The 12,415-nt window shown below is 36.8% G+C and overlaps 1 protein-coding gene across 1 annotated transcript in view; it reads left to right on the top strand.

Annotated features, from left to right (window-relative positions):
• PSME4 (proteasome activator subunit 4) overlaps nt 1-12,415 on the top strand; it is a 75,043-nt gene that overhangs the window by 15,664 nt on the left and 46,964 nt on the right. The window contains exons 5-13 of the mRNA XM_074161633.1: nt 674-718; nt 2,051-2,200; nt 3,372-3,435; nt 6,772-6,846; nt 7,354-7,476; nt 7,971-8,063; nt 8,939-9,204; nt 10,800-10,986; nt 11,685-11,774. Of these exons, the coding sequence (XP_074017734.1) occupies nt 674-718; nt 2,051-2,200; nt 3,372-3,435; nt 6,772-6,846; nt 7,354-7,476; nt 7,971-8,063; nt 8,939-9,204; nt 10,800-10,986; nt 11,685-11,774 (1,093 nt within the window). The remainder of the gene's footprint in view (nt 1-673; nt 719-2,050; nt 2,201-3,371; nt 3,436-6,771; nt 6,847-7,353; nt 7,477-7,970; nt 8,064-8,938; nt 9,205-10,799; nt 10,987-11,684; nt 11,775-12,415) is intronic.

Here is a 12,415-nt window from a genome sequence, read left to right as displayed (position 1 = left end):
TTATTCTTTGAGTTTATTCTGAGGTTTAGTCCTTTTAATTGGTTTGATGGCATCCTGTGATAAGTCATGTTAAAATGATTTCTCAAATTTTCTTGCTATGGATGAGAACACTTAAAATCAGCTATTAATTGTGAGGGAAGCTAATGAAGTAACCATTGATTTGCAGATGGTTCTCTTCTCTTTCTTAGAACCACTGGACAAAAAACAAATCCAGATTGAAAAGGACAACTATGGTATTTGGAATCTAATAACAACAATTTTCTGAAGTCTATTGCCTTTATCTTACAAATATTTATAAAGTCCATGAACCTGTTTTTTCTGTTTCTGTTTTCAACTTCCCCTAAGAAGTTACCTTGCTCTGCTGATTGCTCATGGATAAAATTATAGGATATTACTTGTAAGAAATGATAATAATTCTTTACTCTTCACTTAAATGCAGTAAATATTAGAGCGGTATATGCAAAGTAGCATCAGGAGTTTAGCAGAGCAATTTTAGGTGTTATGATTAGGTCTGTGTAGAAAGCAATTAGCTACTGCATGTTCACAGAAGACATCTAATTGCATCAATGTTATCTTAAGCTCTTGAGGGAAAAATCAGCAAATGGTTGTTTATTTTATAGTGTCACTGAAATTTGGTAATATACTAACCCTAATGTTTCCTTTCTTGTTTCAGTTCTGTAGAAAGTGTTCTGAAAACACTTGTGAAGAGCTGCAGGCCGTAAGTGTTTGTTGGTTGGATTTTTTTTTTTGAGCCTGTGTCTTTAATATTACTTTAAGAGAGGCGGGGGGGAGGGGAAGAAAAGCCAAAAGCCAACACCTTCCCCCTAAAAATCCCACACCCTACTAGTCATTCCTTGGCCGATGTTGTACCAGCTCAACTAAGAGATTAGAGGTGGACGGGTTGAGACTTTTCTGTTGTACTGCATTATGAATGATCAATGCCTCGGGTTCATAGGTTGCTTAAAATGAAAACAAAATGACAGACGTGTTCCATGGTATAATATTTAAAGAAAGTGTAAGATATTTTTTTCTTTTTAACAGCATTCGTTTACAGTTAGTTCAGCCAGGATATCACTTGCTAAGGCCACCATTGCTTTTGTTCTTTTGTGCTCTGTTTCATTCACTGGAAATGTGTGTGCCTGAACCAGTCTTGCTCTTCACACAAATTGACTTCATTAGCAGTTTAAGATGCTGCAAAGAAGCAGACAAAAGACTTGTTCTCTTTAATTCACTGTTCATATGGGCGTTTGTAGTTATCCTCTGCTTTCGTGGGAGCAGTTGTTTCATATACTGATGTTACTTCATTGAGCGTTCCTGTAGGAGATGCTGTTGTAAATGTATACTGTCAGTATGAGGAACATAAGGATAAAGCAACCTTATGCTTTTCCCGAATATATGTGGTTTTGTAGCTAAATAAAACCCCTTAGTTTTCGGTTTTGATTTATTTTTTTATCTGTTATGAATATGAAAGTCAATGAAGCAGAGTGTTTTAAAAATGGAAATGTGACATTTGTTTCTTGAAAATTCTGACTTAAGGTTGGGACATTGATAATGTTACTTCCAATCAGCCCCATATCAACTGCAATAATTATGCTGTATAAACAGTTGTGTGTGGTATGCATTTCAAATAATATATTGTATGGATATTTAGTTTCTTTTAAAAGAAATTAAGTAGCCACTTCAGTATTCTTGTAATGTTCTGATAAATGTTCCATGTGCCTTAAGTCATCTTACAAACGTGAGTAGTAGTTGTTTGGTTTTGACAAGCCTTCGCACTGAAATGGTTTTTCTTGTACAGAATCTTTTCTGGTTCAACAAAACAAGAATCTTGTTACATTTGTGGTCTTAAGGACATCATGGTATACATCATTTTAATCTTTGTTTTTTGTGAAGGTGGAGTTGAGGACTGCCTATCTATTGCCCCTGGATACATGCTCTCACTGTAAAACTAAGATTTATGACAAATTAATAGGTAGTTTTAAATATGTTTTTAAAAGACCCAAACTTTAAAACCAAGCCTGTATATGTTCAATGGTTCCCTTGCTTTCAGATATTTTCCAGAAGATGCCACTGCTGAGATGCTAGATGAATGGAGGCCTTTAATGTGTCCATTTGACGTTACCATGCAAAAGGCTATTACCTACTTTGAACTATTTCTACCTACTACCCTTCCTCCTGAACTTCACCAGAAGGGTTTCAAGTAAGTGTAGTTGAATGTCTATTGCTAGAGTATTCTGTTGCAAATACCAGCGATTATCTTTTACAGGATGACTTGAAGTCAACCAGCAAAATGAATGGTGGCTTTTAACAGCATTTTTGGAAGGCATTCAAGACAGAAATTCTGTCAGAGTTCTTTTGTAAAAGTAACCTGAGGGAATGTAGTACTTATTCTCTGACTTCTCCCTTCTCTAGAGTAAAGCACACAGTATACAACAAAGCAAACTAAATTGAATTAAATGCTCTTTAATTCTGAAGGAATAGTCTCACAAGTTAAAAATCGTTAACCATAACCGTAGCACAGCTTAAAGTCCTACCTTCTATTTAATTCGGGGTAGCTTCTGATGAGTCCTTCATGTAGGTTAAAGTACAGCTGTTACTACAAATTAGGAATTGTGAGGTAGAGGTCTTCAATTCACTGTCAAGATGTGGAAATGTGAGACAGTTGGAAGCCTGCTATAGGAAATGAATTTGAGAATTAAAGGAGAAACATTTCCAGGACAGCACAGTACCTGGATCATCTTTAAGGTAGAACTATTACACTTCAAAACATAAGCCAGTGATGTTTAATGCATAAAATAATGTTTAATGTAGAGATTTTGTAGGCTGGTTAGGTTAAAGTATATTTGTGCTATAGAGTTAGTGAAAACGTCAAGGAAGGAAGTGAATGTAGTTTATAGAGGTGAAATTTAAGGAAGGGACTGGTATGGAGGGTTTGCATCCTTGGCTTCCGATGAATCCAGAATAGAAGCTAATGATGCTTGTAACCATCAGTTAGTAGGGATAAATTTTAGATTTTAAGGTAGAAGGAAATGATTTCATTTGTTTTGCCTGAATTGGGATAGCAATATGTAATGAAATGGCAAAGATAACAAAACTCCTGGTGAAACACTTGTGTGAAAAAGGGGGATCAGAAAAGAACAAGAGGAGGAGAGGTAAAAGAAGCAATGACTGAAACTCGGGATCAATTTTGGGGACAGGGAAGATGCTGTGGGAGACAGTGATACAAGCACATCCCTGTTGATCCCTGTTCTTGTTGAATGAGTTGAGAGGCAGGTAAGTTCCTGTGACCATCTCACAAAGTGAGGGATAAATGTCCATTGAGGGAGCTGCTTTAACAACATTAAAATGATTTTGATTCTCTTCTCTTGCAGGCTTTGGTTTGATGAATTTATAGGCCTTTGGGTGTCAGTTCAAAATCTTCCCCAATGGGAAGGGGTAAGTATTTACTTTTCACCTACACTAGTAGAAATCAATTTAAATGTTCTGCAGTGTGCTTGCAAGGCATTGGTGTCAAACAGTAATAGGATGGATTTTTTTTTTTTTCTTCTGCTTTAACTAGTACAAGAAAACAATAACAACATTCTTGTTTCTGCTAGCAAGCAATTACTGGCTGAATAAATGAGACTGCACTTGTGCTTTGTGAACACTATTTAATGGCTAGCTCAGACAGCTCTTCTTTCCAGGCTTGGGAATGCAGGCATTTTCAGGACTGCCTGCTAATGCTTACAATGATGCAAAGTGTTATTGCGGTTTCTATAAATGATAATTCTGTAAAGTCTCATATTTTATATATTAACACATCTTCATGATCCCAAATTTTTAGTAGTAATGCATCGCCTTGACTGCAATGAGTTGTTTTCATCTTTATTTTAGATACAGTAAAGAACCTGTAGTCCCCTTGGCCAAAAATGCCATTGGGCAATATCTTTCAAGGAAAACAGTCTGCCATGTACCTGTCTGCATGTTTTATGTGTCTTGTATGACTAGATACTAAGGAGGCAACACCACTGGCAGCTTAGGTGCTGTTGTTATCAGCTGACCTGTGGCTTGGCTTTACTGTAGTGAAACTTGGCATATTACCAGATTTTTTCCATACTCAGTATGAACATAATCTCATTGACCATCTGGCTCCTTTTACTAATCTCCTGCCTGTATACATAAGGAGGACTTCTCAGTGTCTTTGGAGAGAGCTGATTTCTAAAACAGCACTGAATGCTACCTTTGTAACACATCCCATGCCTGGCAATTCACAAATCCTTTGTGAAAAGGCTTGTGTGTAGGTCTTTCTGTTTTGAGTTATGTTTTATCACGAATAAAAGAAGGCAGTCTTTCCAACAGTTGGCAATTGTCCGGATTTGAACGGGTAATTGCCAAAGTTTTGTTTGAGACTGTACGCACTTTTGCATATTTCTGGTGGCTTTCCAAAAAATCACAGTTGTGTATACTCTTTCTGACAGAAAGACAACAGCCTGGACTTCCAATATCATGATTTGGTTCTCTCTGTCAAAGAGTCTTACAAATAATCAACACTCTTTCGTGTGTTGTCTGATATTTTTTTCCCCCTCTTCCACTGCATTCTGACAGTTTGCTTGAAAGGCCCAAACAATTTTATTTTTTCCCCAAAGCTTTCACTTCTTGTTTCCTTTGCTGTCTTGTTCTCTTCTTAAGGTCAGGCTTGTTCATTTCATCAAGCTTGGATGCAGATAATTAGACATATGGATTCTGACCATGCAATCCAATTTAAGCCTCTGTATGCTGCAAGCTTTTTCTCAGCTTACTGTGGCAGAAGCTAGACTTGCTGTTTGAAGGGGAGCTATAGAATCAATTGCCTTTGTGCATGGTAAGGTGGTTTTTTCCAGTGGGTATTTCCTAGTGTCAAACAAAAAAGGTAGATCATTTAAGAAAATGTAACACTTGTCTTCAGACTGTGTCAGATAAAGGCTGTGACTGTCCCGAATTGAATTTGCGTGTTTTCCAAAGCTATCATGTCTTTCAGACTGAGAGGTGAACTGTTTTCTGTGAATATCTGTCTCTGAATTAGGCAGGATTATTTAAGGCCTGCCCTTTTGGCTTCATTGTAGCTTCAAGATACTGATAGAAGACCTGATAAGTATTTCCCTCTTTAGACAAGCTCATAAAAAGAGCGTTAGTGGATTATGTGGCTTGCTCACAATCAGGATATGAGAGTAAGACTTCATCTCCTTTTTTGTTTAGTCCTGATAACTCTCTTTCCTGAGGGCACCTTCCAGTTCCCTTTTGGACTCACGAGACTGTCTTCTGGCAAGGGAGTATCTATTTCTTCATAGATAGTCACATACTGCCATCCCATCTAACAGCTAATAGTCACATACTGCCATCCCATCTAACAGCTAAAATCTGACCTTTACAAGCCACAGACATGTATAAAACAAAGCTTACAAATGTGACAGCCATCAGCAAAGGCAAGTGCATTTTAAGTAGGATGGATCATGCAGAAGCTAAATAGTCCTTCAAGATGTGTTGGTTGAATTTTCTTCAATGCCTTTGTGCAGGTGCTGTTTTAGGCCAGTTTCGATGTTCAGCTCACATGAGAGCGCTCTACTGGCAAGGAGGCACCATGAGATGAATTGTCAATCTTAAGCGCTTGTGAAGTGGCTCCAGCTCAGTGTTACTGTGGAATGTATGCATGGCATGTCACTTTCTGATCCAAGTTATCAAGAGCCAGATGATGCATTGGCAGCCAAAATGGATAGCACAGGGTCCTTTCCGTTCAAAGAAAGTGGTTTGTCTTGGATACCTTATTCTCTTCCCAAACCTCTTACCTTCTACGGAGCCTGTCTTTCTCATTCTTGCACGTAAGAGGATTCCTAATGTGTGTGTTGGTAGGGTTAGGAAACATCCTTAGGATGTTTTCTGGTAGCCAATCCAAATAGTCCTCTATGCAAAGACTATGAATGTAGGTAGCAGGTTTCTGTTGGAGAATTCAATGAAATTACCAAGTTAGAGCCTGTTCTGTTATGAGATTTTTGCTTTGCTTAAGATGTGTTGTGGGTTTGCTGGGAAATCTCTCTTCCAACTGTCCCTGGAGTTTGTTCCAAACCTTTGCTGCAGAGATGAATAGTCTGCTATGCCGTGTTGATAAAATGATGGTAGTGTTTGAAGGACTCTGAAGCTCGGTACAAGTGTCTTTCTGTAAGCTACTACCAGGAGTCTTCTGCTCTGCGGAAACTGTTCAAAAAAGGAAAAAAGCTCAAAGCTGTTCAAAAGAGGAAAAGATATTTCTTATGAAAAGCTGAAGTCTTTGACATCATATAGCTCAAGTATAAATTTGTTGTTCATCTACTGTTCTTTACAGTTGTTCTAACAATAGGTAGTTGAGAAATAAAAAGGTAGTGATGCATTCTGCCTTTCATGTTAATTCACAGAGCTTGGGGAAAGGGAGAGTGTGCGAATGCCTTATAAGAGTATCATTAGTACATCTTTACATTCTAAAAAAAAATCCATGAAGAGTTAGGGGCATATATTCTGACAGGCTGCCTATCCCAGAACTTAGATCACAATTACCTGCTTTGTTAGTGCTCAGATGAATAACAAGTAGGACTCCTGAAGGTAGGAATTCAGATGCATCATGACATATTGTTGGCTTCTGATAGAGTGAAATCTCCTATTACAAGTGCTTTAGTGCCATGGGTAGCTTTTATCTTGCATCTGTAAAGTAGATCCAGGGGTTTGTGCATCTTTTATTATAAATATATTCTAATTAATATTTCCTTCTTTTATGGTTGTTTTCAGCATCTAGTAAATCTATTTGCTCGCTTGGCCACTGACAACATCGGGTACATAGACTGGGATCCATATGTACCAAAGGTAATGTTTCTCATTTTATGAAATGAGTTTACTTTGTTTACTTTGAGATAAGTCTTCAGTGTTACTATGCTAAGAATATTCCGTATTCCCTGTATGGGTCTTAACACTGCAGTGCCCCAGATTTTCAAATTAGGTGCATTCATTTGAAGACCTAAGTTTAACTTTCAAAATTTGAGCCATCCTTTTGTAACAGACAGCATTGGAAGTTGTTACTGTTATCACTCCAAACCACATCAAAGCAACAATGTGCCTTACTAGATAAGTGACGTCTGATTGTGTAACTAATCCCATGTTCTTGTGGAAATAGCCTTAATGATATTCTTTTGATAAACAGTATATATGACCTTTGAATCTTCTTTCGGCTTACGGGTTTCTTTAAAAGATGTTCATAGCAGTTATATTGTTTGCAAAACCACCAAACAACTTTTGATTAGAAAATTAACTTATGCCAGCTTTATGGGATAAATTAATATATTTTATGCCAATGTTTGTTTTTCTTTCTTTCAGATTTTTACCAGAATTTTGAGGAGTTTAAATCTTCCAGTGGGAAGCAATCAAGTTGTTGTTCCAAGATTCTTAACAAATGCTTATGATGTAGGACATGCAGTATTGTGGATCACAGCCATGATGGTTAGTAACTTTTTCATAAAGTGAAACAAAAACTAGCGCAAAGCTTTAAGCAAGTATGTATTTAAAACAAATGTTTGTTCTGTTTTGCTTATTGTGGAAGTTGTTTTTAGGCTATCTTTTGCCCAAGGTTTGTTTTAAAGTACATTGTTTCACTGTCGGTTTGGAATGTGGATGGAAAGGTTTATTTCACAGCCCTTGTCTGTGGCATTCTGGACGTGAACAGCCAGCTAAAAGCACTGCTGTGGATACACACTTGGCTGCTGCTAAACAACTGAACAGCTCTTTTAGGGTGAACCTCATCAGAGCAGGTGGAAAAAACTTGCTACTTTGTGCTGAGCTGAGGGTGGGGAAGGGAGGGAATTTGCAGATGTGATTTGATGCTTTTAGGTGTTGCTGTGGTAAGTGAAAATGCTCGCTTGCACCTCATACTGCTGTGTTAGCTGTTCATTTCAATTTACTCTGTGTAATAAAATTCTATGACTTATTTTTTACAGGGTGGACCAAGTAAACTAGTGCAAAAACATTTGTCTGGACTGTTCAATAGCATTGCCTCTTTTTACCATCCTTCAAATAACGGGCGCTGGCTGGTGAGTTTTTTGCATGTAAAAATAACAACTTTGGCTGTAATTTCAACAGTCAAACCTGTAAAACGTGTTGATAGATGTGGTATGTGCTCCAACAGCCAGGTCATCCGTTGGTTGTATAACATTTTGAGGCTTTAATTTTCAAGATATGTGATTGTACTGTCATTCAAACGATGGAAGTATTCTTCAAACATCTAACCCAAGTGCAGTTTAGAAGTCCGAAACTAGACATCTAATTCATAAATAGCTAGGAAAAAGAAGTCAGCACTTTAAAGGAGGGTGTTATATAGCATCAGCATTGCTTGTGTGACATAGCTTTCATATTACTGACCTACTGTCTCCAAGTTAGAAAAATCCAGTTTTGATTGACCAAAGCAAAAAAGATTTTTAATGCTTATCTAGTTCGATGAAGCATAACTTTTTGATGGTGTAGATGATGGAGTCTTCTGCTAGAGAATGTAAGAATCTCCCTGGGGTAGCTGGTAGAAAGTACCAATAGCATGGCTGATCAAAGCAGTGCCAAAGGAGCTGACTTGTTCTAGAATAGCATATTTGCTTACATATGAATGTGAGGAGAATGCTCTCAATGATGTTGTAATTACTGGTAAGTAATCTTGATACTTGACTATATCCTTTGTATATATTTTTCATATTTTTAAAATCATAAGGAATAGTCCTGGCAGCATAATTGTTAATATTTTGGGAAATTAGGTTTAATGACAAATTGTGAACATTGTATTTTAGAGCTCTTCTGTGTTTTCTTTTATTGCAGTTGTGTAGTTTCAAGATAATAGCTTATTAATTGTCTGTTGTACACTTAGCAGCTCAGATTCTGCTACTACCACGTATTTGAATACCATTTCTTGTTTATTCAACAGAACAAACTGATGAAACTGCTTCAAAGGTTACCCAGCAGTGTTGTCAGAAGGCTGCATCGTGAGCGCTACAAGAGAATGACTTGGTTAACTCCTGTGCCTGATAGTCATAAACTTACTGATCAGGATGTTACAGACTTTGTAGAATGCATTATTCAACCTGTTCTTCTGGCTATGTTCAGTAAAACTGGAAGCCTGGAGGCTGCCCAAGCCCTGCAGAATCTTGCACTGATGCGTCCTGAATTAGTAATTCCACCTGTACTTGAGAAGTAAGTTCTGCAGACTTCTGTGTTCCCTTCCCAACAAATAAATATGCAAAGCAGTCATGTTATATGATAAGCTATTTGTTTGCTGCAAATGAATGCTTCCAGTGGCAGGAACTCCTAATACACACACCTGAGCAATTACCTGAGTCAGGACAGGGATTGAGGGAGGACTTTGGTTTTTATTTTACTTTGTTTGGTTTGGTTTTTTTTAAGCACCTGACAAATGGAATACTTCTGGGAGCTGTTCATAGCTTGTGCAGTATAGGGTAGTCCTCAAGGGTTTGCATTTCTGTTAGCATTTTGTATCAGATAGTGGGTAGATCAGTTGAAAAAGCAACTTTGCACCCTTTGTTCAGAAGTCACCTTCTGTCTTCTCACTAGCTTTCAACTGGGCCAAGTATAAATGATAGTATTGTATATTTGTGTAGTAATAAGCATAAGTTTTACATTTATGTTTTGTGTCAGAGTATGTTACAGATAGTTTAAAATTAATCATTGCTTCTGATTTCATAAGCAAATCACTAAAGTACATGCCCATGTAAAATACTTAGTTTGTTCTATTACTAATACCTTGATCCCTGAAATTCCAAAAGAAAAATGTAACTTTCCTGCCACAATGAAAAGCTTTCTTCCTAGTCCCTCTCCATTTTCCCCATCCTATGCAGTCTTTTGTACTTGTTAACAACTCCTATTGTAAAAACAGTAAATTAGTTTGTCTTGAAGAGCCCTTCCTGAGTTCCATACCTTCCTGATTCAACTGTTTTTAAAGGCTTGATAAATCTGCTCTTATATGAAAACATTTTAAGCATAAGTGATGAAAATACATCAAGCATAACAGTTTTAAGAACAGCAATGGACGCCCCTATTGGATATGACTACTTTGTTTTGAGAGCAGACTGAACTGCTCAGTAGTACAAACTGTCTTCAGTATGTTTGCCTTGGTTGCAGTTCCAAATTCATTTTGTTGTGTAGATGTAGGTCCTTTGTGCTTTGAATGATGTAGGGCAAGGGTAACACTATGATTCTTTTGAAATGTAGATTGTTGATAACAGTACAAAGTGTTACACAGTTTGCTAGAAGGTACTCAGTGTAGAAAAGGTTTAAAAATCACAGTAACAACAGTTTTTTTATAAAAGAAGATATGGACTTTAATGTAACACTAAGTAATATATCCCTTATCTATGTAGAGGCAATCAAGGCAAGTTTTCACGCTTGTCACAAGAACCATACACTTATAAGTACACAGCTTGCATTAGCTTAAAGTTCAAACATGAAAGTCATCATAGCTTTGAATCTAGAAGCCCAAGCAGTTACTAATTTCTATGCTGCAACTGCTACAAATTATTTAATCGTGAATTTTTTGTGAATAGGTCTGATCAAACGGATGGAACGTTTTCTAACAGAGCAAGGCTAAGTCCATTGGAAGAAGATTAGAAAAAAAATTTGGAACCATTGATTAGCTTGATTTTTTTTTTTTTTTTCCTTGCAGAAATTTTGTGCCATTTCTGTAGAAAATGACATATGCAATCTACTTTTATTTTCTTTGAAGACTTTTGAAACATCATTGTTCCTAATATGACTGCTTTTAAACTTTATAGAACATATCCTGCACTTGAGACATTGACGGAACCTCATCAGCTCACAGCTACTTTAAGCTGTGTAATTGGAGTAGCTCGTAGTCTGGTATCTGGGGGGAAGTGGTTTCCAGAAGGTCCAACGCACATGCTACCTCTACTGATGAGAGCATTGCCTGGGGTGGATCCAAATGACTTCAGCAAATGTATGGTGAGTGTATAAATCACCTTTTTTTAGAAGATAGTTAGCCAACTCATTGCTCTGAAAGCTTTTTTAATATTTGTATGAAAGCAAGTTACTCATGTTTCCAGAAGTTCTTAGCCTGATTTTATTCCTGCACAATTGTATTTATAAAAAGTTAATATTACAAGCCTCTAACTTAGAATAATGCTTTTGGCTTTTTGGACAATGGTAAGTGAATCCTTAACACTGGATTGTGATAAGCATTGTACTGACTTCTTGGGCAGCTCTAAAAAAACCAAGATAAAATAGATTTTCCAAAGCCCCTAGTAAATATTCGGAGTCTTTTAAGATCAATAGAAAGACCTTTATCACTAGGTTTTCATTAAATTAATTCCTAAAAGCTCACATCTTCAGGAATCCATATTAATTGACTATTCAAACAATGTTAATGTTATACAGTTTTTGTAACTTTAGGGTGCAGCACAAAGTAAGTGTTGCTTTAGTCAGAAAATTAAGGGGGTTTTGCACAGTTTTGGATATGAATTATGGTAAGTTTTGGATATGAGTTCAGAAATAACTATTGAAGCTTTGAGGTGGAAGAATTAGGCTCTGGAATTTTTTTTGATGTAATGATTTGCTTTAGCTCCCATACCTTAATTGCAAAAGATATTTAATGTGTAGAATACCGTAACACTTCTTAAAGAGCTGTTTGCAACTCTCAACAGATTACGTTCCAGTTTATTGCAACATTTTCTACTTTGGTGCCTTTAGTAGACTGTTCATCTGTATTGCAAGAGAGAGATGATCTTTCAGAGGTAAGAGTGCTGTGCAGTTATGAAAACAAAACTATAACCTACTTTTCAATTTAATTTCTAGCAATGTAATAATCTTTTCAGAACTGTAACAGGTTTGCTGCTCTCTTTTTGTATACATGAAACTGTTAAACAAAAATGCAACCAAAAAAATGACGTGGATCACATTTGCTTCTGGTCAATGTGGTAAAGCTGACATGAGCATGCAAATTGGCAATGTATTCTTAGCATTACTTCTTAGTCATAGGTTATTGTAGAGATAACTTTTAAAATTCAGACAGATAAATATTTTTATGTCAAAATTTAGCTGCACAAGGCCCTGCATAATGTAATTTGACTCAAAGCTTGCCCTGCTTTGAGTAGGAGGTTGGACTACAGTGATGTTCAGAGGTCTGTTGCCATCTAAATTTTTCTGAGTCTAATAAAAAGCAGCTTTGTTACCACTACATTTTTGAAACTTCTTGTCACTGTAAAACATTAAGGTAACAATAAGGAAAAAAAAAGCAGATGACTACAGTGTTGCTGTGAGATGTATGTGCATCATTTCTAGTTCAAAACTAGTCCAAATTAGAACGAGGTAAAAGGTAACTAATTGATTGGGAGCCTCTGGAAGGAATTTGGTCTCCTGTTGAAAACTTTGTATT

Source organism: Numenius arquata, chromosome 2 (genome assembly GCF_964106895.1).
Source record: "Numenius arquata chromosome 2, bNumArq3.hap1.1, whole genome shotgun sequence".
Classification (NCBI taxonomy): domain Eukaryota; kingdom Metazoa; phylum Chordata; class Aves; order Charadriiformes; family Scolopacidae; genus Numenius; species Numenius arquata.
Note: the sequence above shows the minus strand (reverse complement) of the source record. Positions and strands in the feature narration are given on the sequence as shown.